At 41.3% G+C, this 24,001-nt stretch overlaps 1 protein-coding gene across 2 annotated transcripts in view; it reads left to right on the top strand.

The window, feature by feature from the left end:
• The first annotated feature begins 1,210 nt into the window (after window positions 1–1,210).
• Window positions 1,211–24,001, top strand: part of ECI2 (enoyl-CoA delta isomerase 2) — a 33,878-nt gene continuing 11,087 nt past the window's right edge. The window contains exons 1-6 of one of the 2 annotated variants that reach the window (XM_050892589.1): window positions 1,313–1,353; window positions 15,921–15,976; window positions 16,447–16,620; window positions 20,164–20,326; window positions 21,641–21,739; window positions 23,388–23,579. In XM_050892589.1, coding sequence (XP_050748546.1) covers window positions 16,475–16,620; window positions 20,164–20,326; window positions 21,641–21,739; window positions 23,388–23,579 — 600 coding nt within the window. In that variant the 5' untranslated portion in view covers window positions 1,313–1,353; window positions 15,921–15,976; window positions 16,447–16,474. Of the gene's footprint in view, window positions 1,354–15,920; window positions 15,977–16,446; window positions 16,621–20,163; window positions 20,327–21,640; window positions 21,740–23,387; window positions 23,580–24,001 lie in introns of both variants that reach the window. The other variant, XM_050892590.1, reaches the window with a different exon arrangement.

Genomic DNA, 24,001 nt, shown 5'->3' with positions numbered 1-24,001 from the left:
TTAAGTAGATCAGCAAGAGGTGCAAACCAGTAAAGATTGTGTCTGAAATTGAGAAATGCTAGGCTTTTGGATCTGTAATCGTAAGTAAAATTCAAGGTGTATCAAGTTCGAAGAAGAACATCCGTACTTGAAATCCAACACTATGTCAGAAAAAGTCAGCTACGTGTGATTTGACCAGGGTCACACATCACAACCTTCACAGTACAAGGGGAAAAAAGTGCTATCCTAATTGCTAGTCACCAATGGTCACATACACTTTTGGAAAACTGTAATCAAACATTTAAGAAAGGAGAACCCCACAATTCATTAACAGCTTTGAAACATTTATCCTTGAGGGAGAACTCCAAGTCTTAAACGCATCTACTTTTGGGAAAGAGGAAAAAAAAAAACCCAAAAACCAGGACTAAAAGGTGATTTTATTGGATGTGTTTTGAAAGGAGACTGACAGAGCTGAGTATCCGAATCGTGAAGATCCTCCCAGCACCTAACCGAACACAGAAACATCTTTCACAGAGCCGATAACGTCAGCAAGGAAAAATTAAATATACTCTCAGGAGCTGAAGCTGAAAGAGCAAAAACTTAGCAATAAATAGCGGTATCTTTTAAGTCAGGTGGGGCGGACACTAGCATTTATTCCACCTTCACACAGCGCCAGCCCTACTGAGGTACCGAGACAAGGCCGTTCAGCAGCCCCCCAGGTGATTCGTGTGGAAAAACAGCAGCGCAAACATTTTTAAGAGCTACCTAGGATGCAAAAATAGAAAGATAATACAAGTAACGGCCCTGATTAATGACGTGATGTCCACTACAAGGCACTTTCGGGGGGCTGAGCCGAGTCCACAGCTGACTTTTGCCCACGGAGAGGTTCTGGTTTCACATCCGTTCATTTTCCACAGACCGCTCGGGTGACACTGGCTGCCTGTCAGGTTTGCACGACAGCCTGCTTCATTTCTGACCCCGAAGTGCGTTTTCTAGGGCATGGCTTCAGAGCGCTGCCACACAGCTGTGCGCGGTTCCTTGGAGCCACGGGAGAGGGGATTTGCCGCCCGGCCCCTCCCACACCGCCGCCTCACGGCTCCCGCCAAGCCCGCCCCGGCCTTGCCGCTGTCCCTCACCGGCTCCCGGTGAAGCCACCGCCCGCAGCCCGGTCTCCCCGCGGCGCTGGAGGCGCTGAGCTCCCCGGGGAAGGAGTGGGCGCCTCCCATCTCCTCAGCCGAGGGCGCAGAGGCTCGGGCGGGGCGGGGTTTGTCGTCGTCTCCTCCTCCTCCTCCCGCCCTCGCTCGCCCCTGTCATGGCGGCCCCGGCCCTGACCTTCGTCCGGAGGTTGTGCTGGCGGCCGCTCTGCGAAATAAGGTGAGCCCCGATCGCCCGCGCACCGTCCCGGTGGCCGGGGGCCCTGGCGCCGTCCTGCCCCGGCGAGGGACCGCTCCGCGAGCCTCTGTCTCCCCGCCCCGCTCCCGGCGTGAGTGGCCGGCAGCGGGCCCTGGGCGGCCTTCCTCCCTTGCCCTGCTCCTCCGGGGCTGCTCGGCGGGGTTCCCTCACAGGGGTCGGGGGGCCAGGGGGAGGCCGGGGGTGTAAGTGCCGTGGGGCTGGGGGAGGGCCGGCCTTTGCCTCAGGCCGGGGCAGTCCCATCTCTCTCCTGCCGGGGTCCGGCGGGGTAACCAGGTGCGCTCTCCTGGCTGTGCCGCTTGATGAACTGGGTTGGCTTTCTCTGGATGGCCCATGTGTACGCGGTTAATGCACAGGACGAGACATAGCTTTCATCCTAAGACGAGGAAGATCACTTTCTGCTTAAGTTGGGGACACTTCCAGCCATACCAACCCCCTTTTAAGTGTTTGAACACAGTGTGGGAGTGGGAAACCTGCATTTGATGGTTTCCACAAATAGGGCCTATGCCCTCATATTTCTGTCTCCTGAGGCAAATGTTTGACCACCAAAGAAATTGTTGGTTAGGCTGGGTGTAAGGCATCTGAAACTGTACTAAAATACAGAGAAGAATGTGTGATTCTGTGTTGGCTCGATCCCCCGGCCCCCCCCCCCCCCCCCCCCCAATCAGTGCCACAAAAACAAGCTTAATTTTGTGTCCAGCTAACTAAGTCTTCTTGCTAAGAATACTCCAACTTTCCAAATAGTGATGTAGATTCTCCTGCGGTGTGCTTTTATTACATATTGCTTTTAAGCTGTTTCCAAATAAAGTGCCACATGCAGTAGTGTGTGCTGTGGCAGCTGTGCACTGTCAGTGTTAGTTGGGCTGTGGAAAGCAGAAAGGGTGGCTTGACTTGCAAGTAGACTGAGAAATGCGGGATTGACATTTTTATTGAAAATGGTTAAACTGGAAATGCACTGTAAAATTGCTTGTGTATGAATAAGAATCACAAAGTATGTCAATTTGTAGAATTTCCTCTTCCTATCAAAAATAGCTTAATAAATACTCAAAGGAAAGTAAGCATTTGGTGTGTTAAGTATACTCGGTAAGCAAGTTCCTAAGTAGAATAGTGAAGCAGGTGTCATCATACCAATAGATTAAAGACTTGTGGTACTCTGATTGTTAACAATGTGCAAATTCGACTGTTGTAATGCACACTTTCATAAGTGAAATGCTTTTGCTTAAGTATCTCCATTGGGCATGAGTGCATCTTGACCAGAAAACTGTAGTCATTTATGCATTAAATTGTAATATTTTTCTCCCAAAGCTTTGTGAGAAATTGTTTGAAGTATGTACATGAATATCTTAAGATACAGGGAGAAACAAAGAGAATGCGAATTGTGTGATCAGTGTGACTTCTGCCCTCATTTCAGAAAAAGAACTCTTTAGGCAAGCTTTCTACAGATAAATAATATTAATTTCATATAGCTAAGTTGTTACAATGACGGGGAGGGAAAGTAATTCTGAATTGGAAAACACTTAGAAGACTAGCCTGCTGGACATCATTAGGCTGGTAGAGTCAGATGTATTTGAAACGGCAAGATTCTGTAAGTGAAATAAGGTCATAAATCAATATTAATAATGGGTAAATGTTTTTAGTATATGATCAGATATAATATAGAAAAATGGTGCAATTTTTCCAATGGCAGAACACCAGACAGGTGGGCTTTATTTTCTATATCAGCAGTACACTAGCAGAATTATATCAAAGACACTGGCAGCCTTGCTGTGCCAATGAATTTAGGAAGCTTTTTTTGCAGCCTAAACTAAAAAAAAAAGAGGCATATCCTTGGAGCGCTGGGAGAGGAAGACTCATACAAATATAAGGGCAAAATGCAAGAATTCCTCTTATGTTGTTGGTTTGTGGGTTTTGGTTTTTTCTAAGCAGGACATTCCTAATCCTTTCAGACATGGAGTTGTGAGTTCCATGGGCTCCTGTCCCACATGCCCACTTCTTGTCTTGCCAGGTTGCGATATGTAACTTTTCCAAGTTTGAATTTGTCTGAGGAGGGGGGACGCTGACACAAACTCACATTCAGAAGAGTCTTACTGGGGCTGTACCCGTTCGACAATCTTTGCATTCAGCTGTTTGAGATCAGAGGCCCCACAACTCTGCTGCTGTGTGGCCGTATCTGCGTTTGCAGCAGGTCTGACCACTGGGTGTTGCAGGGAAACCTGCATCCACACTATCCTTGTTTTGGGGGTTTCCTTCAGGCTATTTGTAGTATGATCCCAGCACTGAATGCCTATCAGCAGCTGGAGGTCATCTCCTGATTTTATGTAATCTAGAAGGGATTTAACTTGTATGTGCCAAGACAGCTCTGCAGCACAAACCAGGGGAATGGAGTTGGTGACACCTTACAGACTTGCTCCAAGAGCACTCTCCTGAGCCAAACTAAGACAGTAACATAGTCACACCCTAACTTCCTAGTGTGTTCCTTGGTACAGTTGTCTCAGGAACTTTAAAGGAGGTCAGATCTTATCAAAGACCAATCTTTCCATGAGCTACTCTTTATTTCTCAGCAGCTCTGAAGAGCCTTTTTCAGAGGAGTGCTATTAAATGCTGGTCTTTAAATAAAGGGGATTGGAAAACAGTTAATTTTCTCTTAAGCTGTTGGCTTGTCCTTGCTTATGTGGCCTTGTTGGTCTTTGCCCGTGCCTGGAATACTTCCTGCTTACAGTAAATCTGTCTGTACTACAGTATCTGCTCTTCAGCTTGGGAGGCAGCAGTCTTAAGGGTTCAAGTTCACTTCCATCCTGGCTCTTGAGCAGTGTCCCAAATCTCTTCTTGGCTTCCCTGCATCATCTCATGAAGAGACATCTGCATGCTTACAGCCCACCCACATGGCAGGAGCTCAGGTGCTATTAAGTCCCAGCACAATATGCAACAGTCCTTATTCAGTCTGTGCAGCCCTTTTCTGTTTCTGTCTGGGAATTAATTGAACCTCTTTCCTGAATTGCTTATGCTTTACTTTGTAGTGCAGTTGCATTCTTTGGTCGTTATATCAAGGACCCGTTGATACATTTACGGCAAAGCAGGATATTATAACCCTTCCATCTCCTCCTTTTCCTGTCTCTGCAGACCTTATAGCTCTTTTCTCCCTTCCCTCCCACTGTGTTAACTAAGCCAGTCAGATGTAAGGTCCTGGGAAAAGGCCGAGGGGGATTGTCTTTGCCCTGGAACTGTGCGCGTTATGAGGAAACTCCTCCGTTGAGGGTGGAGGAAGAACTGATCTCTTGCGGCTGAGGGATTTTTTTCTGGCTGCATTGAATGGCTGTGCTCTGGGGCCCCTCAGTGAGAAGAGGCTCAATATTCCAGGTCATTCCCTGCAATTCTGTCTTTATTGCTGTTAATGGTCTGTCGACTGCATTGTGGGGTTTTGTTTGCTTGTTTTTAATATGTGAGGAGGATGTAAACACAGTCTTCCACTGGTACAGACATGCAATGAAGTTTCCTGCATTTGGGGATAATTGCAGATGTCAGCACACCCAGAGCACATGTAAGCCTTGCCTTGTGGAAAACCTCTTTGAGGCTACTATCATCCTGGAGATGACCAGTAAGTTTGGTGGTATCCCTTCCTCTGCCCTGTTTCTTTTTTCCAGGTTTGGCCACGAGGAGCTAATCGGCTTCAGAGGGAGTCTGCCTTGTATCCCTGTATTGGGAAATGTCTAGTCCTTTCTGTCAATCCTATTCAGATAGCTGTGGTTGGATACAGACATACAAATTTTGGTAGCTTTTCTGATATTCTCGTGCCGGCTAAGCAGAAAGGACACTATTGCCTCTCACTTCTCGCCCACTTTCTCGCTGCCAGGCCTGGTTTCTGTGTTGCCTTCTCTTTCCTGCTGCCTGCTGTTACCCTCAATCCAATCCCCTTTTACAAGGAGGAGGACTGGACTTTTATAGTGTTGCTCTCAAGTAATATATCAGACTATGTTCTTAAAACCCCTGTTTGCTAACACTCTTGAGTCTTCTGTGGGTCTGTACCAAAACCTCTGGTGCTGGCAGCAGAAGTTGCTTTTATGCCTGAAACTTCTACCCAGATGTTAGGTCTTGCCTGAGTTGGATAAGGTTTCCCTCCTGATCTGAGTGTGGCATGGGCAGGAGGTGTCCTGCAGCCTCCTGGACATCTGCCCACCAACTTCCCCACCCACTAGCAGTTGGGTGGGAATGCATCCTGGCACGTTGACATAGGAAATGTGTCCATATACAGGATTGTGTTTTATCCATGGAACAAAACATATATCCTGATCCTACACCAGGGATGCCCTGTGGAGTATGCTTTTTACTCCCTGTTGCTGTCTTACATGGGCTCTTGTGTTTTGGTTTCCGAGTCTCTTAAGTCGTGCCTCTCGGTGCTGTGTCTCAGGCTGTACTATCTTGCCTTGCTCAGCTGTTTGCTATTCTCTGTCAGCCAGGCAACATTTTTTTTTCTGTGACAGATTTCTGTTTATCAGCTCTCCTTGGCTTACGCTGGATTTTGTAGGTCTCAGGTACTCTGCTCTGCTCCTCCTGCTCAAGATAACTGTGCTTATCTTTTCAAACTTCCCTTCGGTAGGTCAGGCCTCTAGTTCTAGTTAATGCTTGTGAGCCAAGTTGTCTTGCCGAACCTTTGACTAACTGTGGACCCCAGGTCCTTGCCTGACCACCAGAAAAGCAAGCAGAGCACATAACTGCCTTGATTTTAGATCTCTCATCCCAGCCCCCCCCCCCCCCCCCCCCCAAGCTTAGTCTTTTCTCTCTTGGTGCAGGTCAGTAAAAAGTTTAGAGAGCGCGTCATACTTCCCTTACCTTTTAAGTAGTAATAATTTTCTCTTTGTATTAAAAAAAAACCCAACCAACACCTTCTTTCCTTTCTTGAAACCTTGCCCCATTTGACTTTTGCAGTAACTTTTTGCAAAATGCTGGTAAAATCAGCTTCCCCTAACATTGTGACTGTAAGGCAACTTTCAGAGTCTTTCAGAAAGGGTTTTGTAGCACCGATGAATCTTGAATTTCTCTTTTTCTTTAAGACTTGGGATTCTGAAACATAGCCATTAAACTCATCCACTGTCTTTTGAATACTGAGCCTAACTAGTCAATGGAAAATGAACAATTAAATCTCTTAATGGGAGGCTTTTTGTGCAAATACCAATGTTAATTGCATGAGTTACTACGTCTTGTTTGCACATGCTGGTTTACCAATATGACTTAAAAGACAAAAGGTAGTGGTGAAATGATTGAACAGTTGTCCAGAAAAGCATCTTAATAAACTTATGTCCTTATTTAAGCACCCTCTTAAAATGTTTTGAACAGAAATACACCCAGCAGTTAAAATCAACAAAACAAAATCTGGAGCAGCAAGCTCACTAACTGTATGTAATTCAGCTGGATTTGACAGTTCATAGCTAGTATCAGGCCAAGGTGTCTGGAAGTCTTGAAGATGGATTGGCTTGGAACACAGCTTTCTGTTGTAGTTAATTTGCTTTGAAGCAGCTGTTCATTGAAGTCAGCGTGACCTTGTCAGCTTTGCCTGCTTAAGTCAGTGATCACCAGGTGGTTCTGTAGCAGCTTTGCTGCCGAGTTCAAAAGAGTCTGATAATGTGAATCCAAATAAGGTGGTGGTTAACTACACTTTTTGTCATTGAATTTTGCTGGGCTTGAACAGCCGTTCTCTCCAAAGTGGGCTCTCAAGTAGCTCCCACTTGACATGAGGAACCAAAGTTTCTTTCTGCCCTTGCTTTTTAAGGTTTCTCTCCCCATCAGAAGTTAGTTATGAGTTTCTTGAGGAGAATGTAAATACATTTTCAAATGTGTTGTTTTTTTTTTTTTTAATTTAATATGGTGCTAGGCATTAATTTTGAGCTTTTGCCAGGGTAGCAGATACTATCTTTGAATAGTACCATTCTAAGAAGCCAATTATTTCTCTCTTCCCTTGTACTTCTCCCCCTGTGCAAATTGTTCTGTCTGCAGCTGCAGTCTAGGTGAAGAGAGCAAGCAAGCTATACTTCATTCGTGCATAGCAGTCCTCATTAGGGTGGAAACTGGTGTAATTATTTCTAGCAAAATTTTTGGAACATTGCACATACGAAGAAATGAAAAACACTTGAATGTCAGGAATTCAGAATTCGTAGTGCAAAACATGACGTTCTACCTGGGCTTGATATGCAGACTTAATTCACTGTAATGAACCTTGTTTACAAATAACCTCCATTTATAGTAATGCCAAAGTAGACCCCAGAGGTTTCACTGGTAGTTGTCTTTGTTAGAGTGAACACATACAGGAGATTGAACCAGTTACGTCAGTCTCTTCTTTTTTCCACTTTATTGTTGTATTCAGCATAAGAATATTTGTGATTTTTTTCCTATTTCTTGACTGTTCTATTTTAAAAGAATACTTTAAATGTTGTTCAATGTGAAATAATCTGCCTAAAACTATTCTATATTGATATTCAGCTGAGATTGGATGTTTCTTCATTATTCTGATGTAGTAAATGGTTGAGCCTTTCTTTTGTGATGAGCCCACTGATTACAGCGAGCATTTTTCAAGTTCCCTTGAAGTTCATTATAACAAAATTTAGACTGTAATCAGTACACTCCAGCAACTGTGAGCTAAGATTTTAAAGGTCTTGTTAAACCATCCTTTATTTCACAGAGAAACAGAAACCATTGTCAAGTAATTCAGTACTAGCTGCTCCACCAGAAAAGAGGAAGCAGAAGCTCTCTTGGAATTGGTTCTGGAAGGCTTCTTTCTTCCATCAAAACTCGGACTTTAAGTCATTGAATAAGTGGTGCTATTTGTTTGGCTTTTGAGAGCTCTGGTAGCTATTGACACATAACAACTTGATAATTTCCCAACATCCTCATTTTAAATTATCCTGGCAGTAGTCTTTTATCACTGAAAGCAATGATATTAAAGAAAAAAAAAATCACTCTTACAATTGTCAGAATAGTATTTTATCAGCTAGTGCTTTTAATATGAGCAGTGGTAAGTAATGCAGGTTAGCCAGCCACAGAAAGGAGACCATAAGCATTATTGGTGAGCTACTAACTTCATTATTTTGTTCATAAGCTACTGACTTTTCATGTTGACCTAAATACCTACAGAAAGGATAACAGCACTAGATAGCAGTAAACTCAGTAGGCAGACAGATTTCATTTGTGCTGAAATCCAGAGGGAACTTGTGTCATGTTTTGTTATGTTGTTGTTTTGCTGTGTGTATGAAAGCTACCTTTTTTCTGATAACGTGGAGTACTGCAAGTGGAAACTTCTGTGATCCAGTCAGTGAATGAAGTCTATTTTAATTGAAGATTAAATCGAAATTATCACTGTGTTGGTTTAGAAAGAAGTAAACACAACTTTGCCCTCAGTGCTATCTGACCACATAGTTCATAGTAGCTTTTTGACCATGGTAGCGCAAAGCCACGTTTAAAACCAAACAAATTAAAAAACCCCACCCATCACCCCCAAAACCAAAAACTTCCTCCTATCTGAATATGGTAGAGTCCTTTTAACCTGCTCACAAAAGTGTTGTCTTCTGTTGGCATCTGACTCCCTAGAGGGAAAGGTTTTTTTCCCTTTCCCCCCGCCTCGTTTCCCTTTCCCCCCGCCTCGTTTCCCTTTCCCCCCGCCTCGTTTCCCTTTCCCCCGCCTCGTTTCCCTTTCCCCCCGCCTCGTTTCCCTTTCCCCCCGCCTCGTTTCCCCCTGTAATCTTATTGCTCTGCCAAAAGTAAGGTTTGGTTGGAGAAGGAAGCCACACAAGAGTTGTCCCTTGTAGGTCCTGATGTAATTCTTGATATTCCACATATTTTGTCTGTAGGTAGGGTGGCTTGCAGATGAACCTCTTTCCTTGTGGCAGAGGGCATGCGCACCCACCCTTCATCCCAGCCTGGTCTGTGATTGTCTGAGCAATGGCAGAGGGGGGAACTTTGCTTTTGGCAAGTGTTATGATTTCAAGGAGTTCATAGTGTACTTTGCTCTGTGAAAGATCTTTACTAATTCAGCAGTCAGTAGTTTGGGGGATTTTTTTCTGTCATGATCCTGCAGGTGGATCTTTGAGTGGACTTCCTGGCTACAAAGACTGGATGCGTACGTTCATCTCGGTCCTGTTTTTGTCCTTGAATGTAGACTGACTTACAGAGTGAGCCTGCCAGCTGAGGCTGGCAGTCACTGTGCAATAGCACAGTGTCTATAGCAATATAGACTCTATAGTGCAATAGCACTGAGTCACAGTGCAATAGCAACTGTAGTCTTCCTATTTTCTGAGTGTCCTAGAACAGATCATTCCGATTCCTCCCCTGAAACAGACTCTGAACCTTTCACATGAAGGCTAGAAGAGCTGTAACTTCAAAGTCTAGTCTAGAGATGAACTGTTAAAGTTAGTGGGCCGGTTGTGTACTCCTTCAATATAGCTAGCAGGTTAAGTGTACTTGTTTTTCACAGAATCACAGAATGGTTGAGGTTGGAAGGGACCTCTGGAGGTCATCTGGTCCAAGCCCCCTGCTCAAGCAGGGCCACCTAGAGCTGGTTGCCCAGGACCATGCCTGGACAGCTTTTTAATATCTCCAAGGATGGAGACTCGACCACCTCCCTGGGCAACCTGTGCCAGTGCTCACTCACCCTCACAGTAAGACAGTGTTTCCTCATGTTCAGGAGGAACCTCCTGTGTTTCAGTTTGTGTGCATTGCCACTGGGCACCACTGGAAAGAGCCTGGCTCTGTCTTTATACCCTCCCTTTGGTTATTTATATACATTAATAAGATCCCCCTGAACCTGTTCTTCTCTAGGCTGAACAGTTCCAGCTCTCTCAGCCTCTCCTCATATGTGAGATGCTCCAGTCCTTTAATAATCTTCATGGCCCGTCGCTGGACTCTTTCCAGTATGTCCGTGTCTCTCTAGTACTGGGGAGCTCAGGACTGGACACAGTAATCCAGGTGTGGCTTCACCAGTGCTGAGTAGAGGGGATTCCATTTTTAAACGGGAATAAAAATTATTTCTTGAGGACTAGATTAATTGTGTTGTATGGATTCTTTGCTGACTCTTTGACCCTCCAAAAAAGTTGCTACTGTTTTTGTAGTAAGGTGCTCTGATAATATTTATTCTGAAAATATGGTATAAGAGGTATATAACTTGTAGAAAGCACAATAATTCTTGAATAATTTGGTCCTTAGAAGCCAACCATTAAAATGGAGTAAAATTTTTATTTCAAATATGCTGTCATTTTATACCATGATAAATGCACTTGTAAAATGCTTACTGCTTCAAACACATCAGTATAGCAAGCCTGTTCCTGAAACCAAAGAATCTTCCTGGTTGGTTTTGTGTTGTTTTTCTTAATTGCCAGATGAAACACACTTTTATTCTGGGGAAGAACTTCCAAGTTATTTGGGTTGTCAGCCACTTTCACAGACCGATAGTTCTTCATAATCTCTACAATGATAGTAGAAGCCAATATGACTCTACATGTTGCATCCCCACTAATAACTTCCACAATCCAACCTGAGCCTCTGACCTCTGTCTTGGGAGCTGCCGCTATAGGTGCCACCTTCTAAATGCTGTGATTTAAGCTTTTTACAGTGTTTTAGGAAGACATGACTTGAAGTCCCTTGGAACATGTGTAATTTTCATTTCTAAAAGTGACAAATATTCTCAGTGCTTTATTTCGTACGCAAGACAGTAGTGTGTCACATCTACAAGCTTATCTGTTTCTCTGATAAAACTAAGAGCAAGGTATATTACAGAGGGTATCTGAAGAGAAAGTTACGAGTTGGAAATTGATAAAACTTTTCAATAACGTTATTCATAAAGCAGCTGTAAATTCTGCTGTGACAGAAATGTACTTGCAAGTCTTGCATGTATGTGAGAACTTTAGCTCTAAACCCAAGTCACCATCAGATTTTTATCAAGTACATTGGCCCGGGTCTTTACAGGACACCTGTAAGTTTGTCTGGTTGTGGGTGCTGGAAGTAGTGCCAAAACCAAGAGCAGTGTGCTACTTTGTGTTTAGACCTAATTTGTTTAATTCTACATTATCTGAAAGAATTCTGGATTTGGACAGGATAAGCTATTGACAAATACTGCTTCGTTATTGTCATATAGCTTGTTCAGTATTCTTTGTGTCCATCCCCATTGTATCTAGGTGTCATGGATTCAGGAGAGAAAGTAAGCTTCAGTCAAATTAATGGTCTTCTTTCACTGGTTCAGCTGAACTAGCAGGAGTGTCAGTGGGTTTTCTAATGCAGATGGGAGCTCCAGCAGCTGGTTGTATCCTTGTCAGAAACCTGCCTACCTTGGCCAAAAGCCATTAACATCAAACCAAACATAACTTTCTTGCTCTCCATACAGTCAGCAGGATTTGTCCTCAGAAGCCAAATAAAAATGGCTTTTTCCTTTCTCCATTAGCAGCAAAATTATTTTGAGTATTTTTTCATAAGTGTTGTGTTAAAGTCACATTGGATAAGAATGTATAAAGAACCTATTTGAGTTTGTTGCTCTCCAAATACTACAACAAACATTCATGTTTGTAACTTTTGAATGTGTTTCAGAGGATATCTGTCTGTAAATCTCTCTGCTTGCAGAGATGTCTTACATGGACTGAGGATGTACAGGAAATTCTCTCATGCTTTAGTCATTCACCATGTCCAGTTAAATCTGCTGGAAAGAGAGAGCTCTTGCAGAGATTTCAGGAGATGATCCCAGTTTCCCTCCCAGCAGCTGTGATGGAGAATAGTAACTGTGCCTGTATAAAGCACAAAGAGCAGACCATTTCAGATCTCAGTGAATGGTAATCTAGATCTTTGATTCTTAGCTATTCTTTAATATTAAAAAAACCCCAAACTATCAAGCACAGCTGAGCCACACTAAACAACAGTGATTCAGCACTTCATTTTGCCAACAGACACATCGTTATCTTCTAGTTTTTATATGTCAAAACAGTGTGGGAGTGTAAAATAGTAAAAGCTGATAAGGATTTGTACACCAAACTTGTGTTTAGAACAGCTATTGAAATGTTCTAATGTAAAGGAGGAAATAATTTGACTTTTGTTTCTTTCTGTTTATTAAAGCAGCAGTAAGTGAATTGGTTATAGAGTATTTGCACTCATGTTTTCTGCTAGCTAGATATATTGGAAATACCAGGACACTAGAAGCATTCCTATTACCTCATTGCAATACATTTTAGTTACTCCACGCTAGCTACAGTACACAGGGGTACTGCCAGGGACTGTGTTGGTAGAACAGGGAGGGGTAGTTATTTTCTTACGTTTTATAGGAAAACTGGGGTTCTGTCTACTGAGTCATCAACACCTCCATGTTATCACCATGGTTAATAAGACCTTGTATTTCCCCAAGTGAACCAAATGTATTGATTTCTAGAGAATAACCTTGGTTCTGATAAGACTTTCTTAGGCTACTGGTTTTTGGTCTAAGAGGTGATGCGCTTGTTCTGATAGATCTCTGCAGGAGCTTGGTGAACAGTAGCATTGCTTTACCAGACAGACATGTGCATTGGTTCTTGCTGCATGAAGAAATAAAATGACTCTGGCTGCTAAGCTGGTATTAATGTACTGCTAACCTGCTGCGACCTACTAACTTGCATTACTACTAACCTACTGCCATGGTGCATGTTAGCAGGTGATAGCAATGCAGGGCTTAACAGAATGAGCCTGTGAACTTATGTGTGGGGAAAGAACAGACTGCTTTGCATGCAGTAGTTACTGCAAGTTAGTTGACTTGTTGATTGTAAGGTGTAACGGTTGCTGTCATGAAAAGTGTGGGGTTTTGGTTTTAACTTGAAGGAGCAACTAATTATTTAACTGTGTTTCCTTCTCTTGTAGTTGCTAGATATTAGAAAATGTACCAGTTACTGGAATTTGAACAGGCAAAAATTCTTAGAGATAGTCTCTGCTTCTTCATCTTCTGAATGAAGACTGAATTTCATCTGCCCATGTTCTGAATTGTTTTAGTTTTGATTAAGGGCAGAGGATCTTGAAAGAGGTGGATGCAAATGAGGGGAAGTGGAAGTTTTCGCATGGGATGGTTGTGGAAGCAGATGCAGGCTTTTCAAGATGACACAGGTTGCAAAGGAAGATGTTCATGTGTCAAATATGGTTAATCCACATTTCCCAGTATAAGAGAAGAAACTTGAAAGGACAGGACTAGAAATTAACAGCTGAAGTAATTTGACTTTATTAGTGTAAGAACTGTCAAGCTGAGGTTTCTTTAGTATGTCACTGTCACTGCCTACTACACAACTCCTATTTGTAAGAAAGTCTGTCTGTACAACTTACAGGGATACTGCTTTCCACCTAGAACTCTGACAAGATATTGTAACAGGTATCATTCATTTGATACACACTCAGGAAAAACAAAATTATTCTGCAGGGAGAAAAAAATCAACCGAACAAAACCACACCTGAAAAGAGTATATGACAAGAAATAGTGTGTATAGTCAAATGATCTGAAGTTCTTTGGGAGAAGCCTGTAACAGGATGGCATAAAGAAAGAGAGGGTTGCTTTGCTTCTACAGCCAGAAGAACCTCCGCCCAGAATTTCTGTATTAATTAATCATCCACTCCCCACATATCATTCCTTTTTTTTCTCCAACAGCAAAGGAGGAATGATTGCTCCAAACATGCCACAGGCTGCTCAGTTTGCTTTAGCACTGTCAGGTGCCTCTTCTTTTCCCAGCTCAGCTCTAGGTAGCTTGTATGGAGAGAATAACTGGAGGACTGAGAGGTATGGCAGAAATTTGACTTTAGCCCTCTCCACCTTCAGCTACATGGGGAGAGCTCTTATATTGCTGTGTAAGTGCTCGGGCTATGTGAAAATTTATGAATCCTTAATGTTACATTATTGCGTAGGTAAGTATCTATTTGGATTCAGTAGTATATAACCAGTGGCATGATGAATGGTGATTTGGGCAACCTGCAGATTAAAATTTATAATGATTTTTATGTTAACAGCATAGACAGTAGCTTCCTCTCACTCAGCAAAATAGAGTGAAGTACAACTTTAAATGTTGTTTATGCATGCATGAAAATACTGCAAGTGAATATGGAAAACAGTAACATTATTTTTGTAGTTACCAAGAAAGCTACAAAATAGTGGTACTGCTAATGCTTTGCTCATTGTCATTATATGGTTATCAACCCTTCTTTTTCCTTTTTTAAATCTTCTTTCTAGAGATTCTGATATGAAGTCTTGGGGGAAAAAATAAGAGAAGTCGGTGTCTCAGGTTGAATTTCTTTTTCCAGATGGTCCACTTATTTTCTCACAGTTACAGTTTAAATACTGATTTCTATTCCCCTCACATGCCTAATTTCCTAACAGTTGCTGCAATTGCCAAAAGTGGCAACCTTTCCCACCAGCTCTGCTCCTGTGTCCCTTGATGTAGCTGAACTAATGATCAAAGGTTGCTATTCCTTCTCCAGATCCCTTTCTTTCTCCTCCATGGAGAAAAATCAGGATAATTTTGAGGGAGGATCAAAATGGGAGAAGTGCTACTGAAAGAGGGGGACTAAAGCCTGAGACTCTGCTTGGAGCAGGAATACTCCATGGCCAGGTGCCAGCAGGCAAGGACTACCCCGGTCACCCCACCAGGGAGGGCTTGTGGTTCCTCCGCTGTGGATGTGTGTGTCCCAACAGCAGGAGGACAGGGAGCGAGGAGGTCTCATTTGATTGCTCCCCTGCTTGACTTTGGAGGAGGCTCTCAAAGCGGTGATTGCTGGTGCTGGAGCAGACCTGGTGAAGTGCTTGGGATGAGTTTTGGACTCCTGAACCTTGTAGAACAGTTGAGGCTCTAGCTGGCACCTCAGAAGCGATGATGGGCTGGGCTGGGAAATGTGTTGTCGTCTCCTCTTTGCAGGGACTCTGAAGAGGCATGGAATCAGAAGCTTGTTTTAGTTTATAACCAAACACTTGGCACCTTGAGGTTTGTGGGAATTGATTGCTTTGTATCCTAAGTAAAAAAAATAAAAAAACCAAACCAACCTATACAACTCTTTCTACAGTAGCAGCAGCAAAACAGTATTTTGTTTAATTTTCTCTTAAGGTGGAAAGAACATGAGCAGAAATATTGCCACTTTATGATGCTGTAATACCAGGTCTGTGTGAAATGGCAAGGGGCAGTTACCGTGCTGCTCACTGTTCTGCATGAGGAATGTATGGAAAGAGCAGCACAAAAGATCACAGCACCTTGAGATAGTGATCATGGCAAAGAAGAGATGTTGTATGCGTTATCAAGTATTACGCATAATGTACAAAAGATATCCATATCTTCTATTAAACATGTTCCAGGATTCATCCGAGTGACAGTTCAATGTACTGCTTATTTCTGTCTGATAACACTTCCTATTCTTTTTTTCTTCCTTGTCTCTCTAAAGCTAGTTACAGTAATGTGAAATGAGCATTTTCCAGTTCTGTCAGGAGTTTTAAACCCACGTGTTTCTAGCACCGCCCACTGCTTTTAATCCTAATAGGGTTTTTAACTGCTTTTGTCTGTGCTTTATTTCCCCAGGATCTACTAATGTTTAAAAGAAAACCTTTATTAAGTAAATGGAAGATGGAGTTCAGGTATATCCCTCCCTTTCTTTTGCTGAGCATGTCTGATGTTTCCTATGCAAAGAGATCTTTTGGCTTCTATTTAGTCTTAATGAGGAAGCTGCTAAGTTGCTTTAAAAGTTAGAAAGTGAGCAGCCAGCATTTTACAAAAAGTTGGCATTTTTAACTCTGTGAAAGTCCTTATGCAAGTGACAGAACTACACTGTAATGAGGGGCCCTGGCTTTGTAGTCTTTGTTAAACAATGAGAAACTACTTTCAGTGTAATTGACTTTAAAAATCTTAATTAAAAGCCTTATGTTTGAATGTTTATCAGGAAGAGACACACGTGAACAGGTAGAATGAATAGGATGGGCTTACAAAATATCCAGAATAACTGAATGGGAACAAAGATGTCCAAGGCAAGGGAATAAATATGAAATGATTGTCAGCCTGGATGTTTCAGGTTCAGGCAGTGATGCCCAGGATTTATTTCTTTTTTCAGTGTGTACAGCTTGCGAAGTACCAAGTGAATGATCTTGCAGGAGCGCGCAGACATTTGTCGTGGACGTTGTGGCTGCTCTTGCTACTTTCCCTCTGGTGGGAGCTGGTTTTTTTACCCAGCTGGGGGAGGTTGCCAGGCCCTCATCACTCTTCCATGGATGCCAGTACAACAAAGGTAATTTGTAGCAGTGGGGCAGTGGCAGCTAATTGCCTGCCAGGTGCAGGGCAATAAAGAGAGGAAGCTTTGCAAAGGGAATCATTTAGCTTTGTTGTAGTGAGTAAATGAGAAGGGGGAATACAGAGGGGGTTTTGATTGCCTTTCCTAGGCTGCTTTTTCTGCTTGGATTGAAACAAGTGCAGGTTCGACACCAGTAGTTTGTAGGTCAGGTTCCAGGCTCTCTGCCTGCCTTGTGTGGCTTCAGCAAAATCTTGTGCGGTTCCAGTGAGGCCGCTAAAATGAGGTGTGGATTGGCTCAGTGAGGGAGTAAGAAGGATTCAGAGTCACAGCAAGGGGGCAGCAGATGGAGGGAGTAAGTCCTCCCCGTAGCCGGCTACAGCAGCCTCTCCTGCTCCTTGGTCTTTGGGATTGTGGCACAGGGTCACTGTGTGGTCCCAGAGGTGGCGGTGCTGTTGTGTGTGCTGACAGGTGGCAAGTGATGTCTTCCTCGCTCCTTATGTGATCTGCTTGGAGTCAAGGAGCTCTGCTCCTGCTATTCGTGTATCTTTCTGAAGAATGAGGTCCTGCCCAAGACGAATAAATTGTGAAATAACCTAATTTTTCCTTTGCATTTTCGTCCTTTGTTATTTTAATCGAGAAATAGTAGCAGTCAGCTTAGCCTTAGCATGTTGAGAACTGGTGGTCATCACTAATGTATAGTAAATGTACCCTGAGATCAGGAGGCAGAGAGAAAGGAGTGCATCATGGATATCCTGCAGAGAACTGAGCTATAAGCAGCAAGGAAGAACTAAAGAAAAGAGGCCTCTTCTTATAAACTTTAGACTTTAATGAACAGCTAAGTTGCACAATCTCCTGTTACAAAGCAGTAGGTAAGGAGGAAAAGAAGAATGAAAGATGGAGTATTGGAAGTGGATAGATAACGTGTTTTACCCAGACATTTTTGTAGCTAAGAAGTAAAACTGGATTTAACCAAACAGCAAAGGAAAGTAGCTCTGAGTCTGCACTTACTGAAAGATCATTCCACTTATCGTCAGCCAGATTTTTTTTAATTCACCTAGTTGTTTTCTCATCCTCTTCTAACTTGTCTACTTTGCATCCTTAATAAGGAAGAGAACTTATGACCTGCTAAATGCCAAAACCCCTTAACCCTGAATATATGTGCATACATACCTTCAGACTGGCTGCTGTGCTGTTGCCCTCTCCCCAGCTGCCCATGCTCAACTCTTGTTAAGTTATGGTCACTATCAAATTGTATATAAAAGAGATCTTTAAAGCCTATTTATAATATTGACCATACCCAAGCTGGAGTGAAGTCCAGATTGTCAAACATGTTGTAAACCCAAATCTCCCTTTTTAAACATTGAATCCGCTTCAGTATAGTCACTGCCTAGACTGAGAAAAAAAATTTGTACCAGATACATGGATCATCTTGGGAACAGCAGCATTCAAGTAGTTCCAAAGATGGCTAGCAAAATTGGAGGAAAAACCCCCAAAACCAAAAGAAACCACTAGTCTTCTGCCTGCATTCTCATTTTCTTCTTCCTGTAAATGTGACTTCAAAAACATGTTTGGGGGTAGGATCTGAAAGCGAGCATCGTGTTCTGTGACTCCAGGACAGACTAATCAGGGAAATGCAGTATTAAAAAACTTGTATCTGTATCCGTTTAGGTACACTTTTCCTGTCAAAGGGGTTTTATTGATGCTGGAGGTGAAGTCCACAAATTGGCTAAACAGCCTCCCAGTTGGTTAAGGGATAAACTTGTTAAACTCTGACACAGTCTTCTGAACGCATCAGTTTGAAAGTTAGTTAAACTGGCAGATGGTTAACCCACATACGTCTGGGTGCACTGCTATGTTAATAAAGGCCTACAGCTGATCAATTTAAGTAAGAAGACTTTCTGTTCCTGCAGCCTTTTTTGATCGCCTATTGCATTTTGTATTGTTCAGATAGATTTCTTTTTGCTAGCATAAGATTTTGAAGCAGATTCTGGAATTCTTTCTTTTTGAAAGAATTTCTTTATATAACAGAAAATATTCTTTCCGTTTCTGTCATTCAAACTCAGTAGCCCCAAAATACCGAGAACTTAGATTTTATTAATACAGAAGGGCTGTAATAGGACATAAAACCAATAGACCTTACAAACGTTTTTACAAGACAACTAAAACCTTCTATCTGCATGAAATGAGAGTAATAAAATTAATTGGACACAGTTGGCATTCTTCACATTTCCTGCCTGCAACTTTTAGGCTTGCAATAGAAAATAAATTTTGTTTAAGAAATAAGAGCAATGAGGATGTTTTTGAAGTAGGCAGTAGAATTTCTCTAAAATTCTTATTAGGTGTGTATAAAAAGGCAGAATTTTCATGTTAGGTATGACTTTTAAATGATGGTTCTGTAACTGAAATGTTAACAGATTAATGATTAAACATTCTGTCAGTCTGCATTTGAGAAAATCCTTAATTTTTCAAATGTGACTGGTTATGAAATCTATCATATATGATGTTCTAACATGACAGCTGTGTCTGTAAGTTAGAATGGGGAAAGTTGGGGGGTTTTTGTTCTTTTTTTACTAAAATAGAGACGGAACGATACGTAAACTGCTAACATTTTAAAAATAGTAAAAATACTTAACATGTGTTGAAATTTAACCAAAGAAAGCTGAGACAACATGCTTTTGCCCTATTGAAACAAGCCAAAATTATTAGACTTCTTGGCTTTTGATTCCAAACTCTGTTGATGTAAACCTACTTTTACAAAACATTATAGGGTTGGGTTAGGTTTGGTTCTTTGGACTGGGGTTTGGGTTTGGGGGGGGAGGTGTTTGATGGAATTACCTTTTTTTTCTGGTAGAGAGTCTTCTCCCAGAATATTTTGACCACCTCTTTTTTTCAAGTGTCTACAGGCTCTGTTACAGCCAGTCCTTTTCCAAAGTACAATTTGAAATTAGTCTTCATTTAGGCTGCCCTGATTGGAGAACCAGGCTTTCAGATTGAAGTGTTTCTAGATAGAAGCACACAAACTTGAAAAGATCACAAAAACCAGACAGGCTGCATACTCATTTTAATTTATAGACATATAAAGGTGTTAATGTTGCATACAGAGATTTGAACCATTAATAAAAATGTTCTGTGTTTCTTATTTGTTTGTCGTGGACAGAACCTGTAGAGCTGTGATTTATTCCAGAAACAGCAAAACATTAGTTTACCACTACTGCCATTTAGTGGTCTATATGTGATCATCTGGTATATTACTGCATAGTTTCTTTGTCATCTGGCAGCATTAAATCTAGCACTTTACATACTGGAGAGAGATAATGTCATATTCTCCAAAGGTTAATTATGTTGCAGCTAAAGCAAACTTCTAAAGCAACTTTCCTGTAATTTTTAGTATCTTGCTTTTTGTTGTTGTTTTAATCAGTGCAGGTACAAATATTTAATGTTTACATTTACTTTAAATGTCTTTAAAAAGCAGCATATTTGTTTCTCCTCTAGTCTTACACAAAAACTAAGCAATGGGATTTTTTTTCCACTTACTAACAGGCAAGCACAAGCTGTTTGCATTCCAACAATTCACCTGCACATGACTGCAGCCACCATGCAAGTCAGCCAGAAAGACTTTGAAAAGGCTCAAGAACAATTGAAGCTTTTGAAAAAGGATCCTGGGAATGAAACTAAGTTGAAGCTCTACGCTTTGTTTAAACAGGTAGGCTTGACTTGTTTTGTTTCATAAGGGGCATTTATAATCCGAGGGGATGGACCTGTAAAATATTTACTTAAAATAGGGGTTGTTCAAATGTATTGTGTCTTAACAAGCTCTTCATTTCAGGTGCTCAAATTCTGTTTTTGAAATGCCAGCCTCTCAAACCCTGCCTGAATTCAGAGGGAAGCCAAACCTGTTTCATCTTATAAATCATGCTTTGAATAGAAACCTTTATTCAAAAAAATAGAGCCAATTTACATCAATTGTGTGATGCCTTCCGTATAATATAGCATATATTGATGCAGCTCTGGAAAATGGCTTATGCATAGGAAAAAAGAGTATGCCACATCCTTCCTTTTAAATTTGTTGTATCTACAGTCAGTCAGCTGGGCCTATAATATAATGGTGTTGACATTTGAAGGTTGATTTCTGGGTTTTTTTTTTCTTTATTTCTTTTTTTTTTTGCATGGTTGTGGGGTTTTTTTTGTTGGTTTGTTGGTTTTTGTTTGTTTTTTTTTTAAATTCAAGGAACTGTTCCTCCACACTTTGAGTGAAGGTTATTCTTTACTACAGCATGGAAGGAGACCTTTGTAGAAATAGCTGCAAGTCCTTAGCAGGGTTTGTACTGGTATTTGGGGAAGTATTTGTGGATCAAGATTGGCTGCAGGGTCAGTACAGGCTGTGGCTTGTTATATTGAAGAAGGCAATCAATTGCTTCTTTAAATAAAGACTTAGACAGCTGACTGTTCCAGGTAGTTTTACTAATTAATAATAATGAGCTCATAAATGTATTCTTTCCCGCCTCCCACTTGAAATATTTCTCTCTGATAGTGTACTTTTCTGCAGGAAAACTGATCATAGAATACTTCAGGATAGCTCGGACTCTTGCAGTTTAACTGGTCCAACACCCTTGCTCATAGCAGGGCCAACTTTGAAGTAAGATCCAACTTAATAGATCCTATGGAATGGTTTCTTTGTTCACACAGCTTACAAGTCTTTAACTTTCTTTTTAAGTATAAAACTTACACAATTTTTGAGATAGGAGAACTTAAAATGCATGGGTGTTTTGGAAACTAGTGTCTCATATTGCTTAGGTGCTTCTGAAAGCCCAGTACCAGGTATTAGGAAATAGCAGATACTGAAAACTTCATGGTATGTGAACTGTCTGAATATTGCCTGACCACTAGGTTTTCCTTCTATCTCAGAGTGGAATTCTGTCCTGATCAGATAAATATTCCTAACAGTCATCATCTTTTCTACCAAGGCATCTGAACTTTAATCAAAGGTTTAAAAAAGTTTGGTTTGCTCTCTTTTCAGGCTACTGAAGGTCCCTGCAATTCTCCAAAACCAGGTATGCTGGACTTTGTCAAGAAAGCCAAGTGGGATGCATGGAATTCTCTTGGCAGTTTGTCTCAGGTGACAATACCTATAATTTCACTTAGGTACTGTGTAGATTACTCTACCTTGAGGTGCCTGGTCTGTAAGTGAATGGCTGATGTCTAAACGTATTACATGCTAGTTGAGCGACTCTGCTTCAGAGATGAAAATGTTTTGCACTGCATTCTACAGTCATTTCACTGCTTCAATGTTTGGAGATTTTTTTACTGCGTAAGCCTAGTTCTACATTATTACTACCAGCTTACCAGTGTAAGAGATCTTACGTATGTGGTGACTTCCAATAAAAATAGTGTTTTTCACATTATGTTCTATTCTGCCATTCTCTTCAAGAAAGATGGATTGAGCTTCTTAGTTCTTACAACAAAGAACAAATCTGTGAATCCAGCGTATTGATAACTTCGTAATTTTAAAAAGTCAGTATCTTATGCCACTGACTAAAAGACTAGAAAAAAGTGGTGTATTGAGAGCCTCTCTTCATTCTTTCTCAGTATATCTTGACATCTTTAATACCTTTCATAACCTTTAGAGAAGTCTTTACTTCAAGTGAAGCAAGCAGGAAGAATATAGATGCGAAGATAATAAGCATTCTGTTTTCATCCAGAGTCTAGTAAGTCTGACATAGCGTATAGCTACCACAGTTTCTTCAACTCCTAATACATGAAGGAAACATAAGCTTTACAAATCATCTGTGTCACTGCTGCATTAGGCCTGATGTTCAGAAGTAGTTTCTGAGGTCAGTCAAAGATATTACTTAATACAGAGGGGTTTTTTTTCATTTTTTCTCTTAAAAGAAAACGTGCTTGCATAATTTCATGAACATAACACATTCTTGTGCTGCTTTGGGGTTTTTGGGGTGTGTTTTGGTTTTTTGGGTTTGTTTTTTTTTTTTTGAGATGGCTCTGCAGCTTTTAGGAGTAGCCAAGAAACACCAAAGGAAAAGAATCTGCTCTTGAAGTTATAGTGGAGAGGGAATAGACAATTTCATGTGCTACAGATTATGGATTATAGAATTGTTCAAAGTATATTATCCTTTCAAGAAAATAGGTTCTAACAACCAAGAACTTACAGTTCTTTTAAATGACTGCTTACTGTAGAAATAGGGAGGCAGGATTCTTTAGGCTTTTGCATGTTATGTTTGTGCTAAATGAAAACTAGTGTCTTCAAGCAATTTTAAAATGCCATAGACCCATTTCAGCACTCTTATTTTCAGTAACAGATGTTCTAAAATAAAAACTTTTATTTTGTTGGAGAATTGTCCAACTGGAAAGTAGAAACAAAGGATCCACAGAAATGTGTAAATACTGGGAATATGACAAAAGTCTCTCTGGTAATCTTAGGTGTGGATGGGGACACTTCTCCAGCAAAATAAGTGTCATCATCCCAGCATCTGTGCACTTTTATTTCACGGATCCATTGCTGCTGCTTTTCCAGATGACTTTAAGCATCATCTGCAGTGTTTAAATACAGCATGTTCCCCTTCTCGCCCTAATTAGAATGCTTTCTAATTGAGATTTTTTTTTTTCTTTTGCCCTGAAGCACAGTTGTGTGTGTGTGTCCCCCCCCGGTACCTATTTTATGAATAGCATAACAAACTGATTTCCATTTCAGCCTTTGATAATCTTGTGTGGTGTTTTTTTTTCTTTTTTTTTCTTTTCTTTCATTACAGGATAATGCCAGACAGAAATATACTGAACTTGTCTCAAGTCTGGTCTCTGCAGAATCTGCTGGCCAGAAGAAAGATGCTTCTCCAGAAGAGGGCAGACACGATGGCTATGAAACAATACTAGTTACCACCAAAAACAATATCACAAAGATAATGTTTAACCGACCTGATAGGAAGAATGCCATCAACCGTAAGGTAAAGAAATTAACTTGGGAGGATTAATGATTTTTTCTTTCCTGGGTAAGCTACTTAAGTTTTTCAAGAATCATTACTACAGGTTTAGCAGAACTGACTGAAGCATGGTGGTCTGAATTTTATGACAGCTTAGTATCTTGACTCCAATGACAACCTGAGGAATAAATGTCCAGTACAAAATGAAACCATTCAGCTAAATTTTTACGGATTGGGCTTTTCTGAGTGTTTTGGTTTCTTTCAAACTTAATATAGGATTACAGTCTGCACTAAACTAAAACGGCAAACTGCAGGAAGACTAGCCTGTTTTGTGGATACAAGATTTGACTGTAGCCTTATGTATAACAAAGCTCGTGTGCAGCCTACTTTGGCTCGGCATTGTTGTGTGTATGTCTAGATAGTCTTCTGGTTCCCATAGCTATCTT

Source organism: Gymnogyps californianus, chromosome 2 (genome assembly GCF_018139145.2).
Source record: "Gymnogyps californianus isolate 813 chromosome 2, ASM1813914v2, whole genome shotgun sequence".
Lineage (NCBI taxonomy): Eukaryota > Metazoa > Chordata > Aves > Accipitriformes > Cathartidae > Gymnogyps > Gymnogyps californianus.
This window is presented reverse-complemented; position numbering and strand designations above follow the sequence as displayed.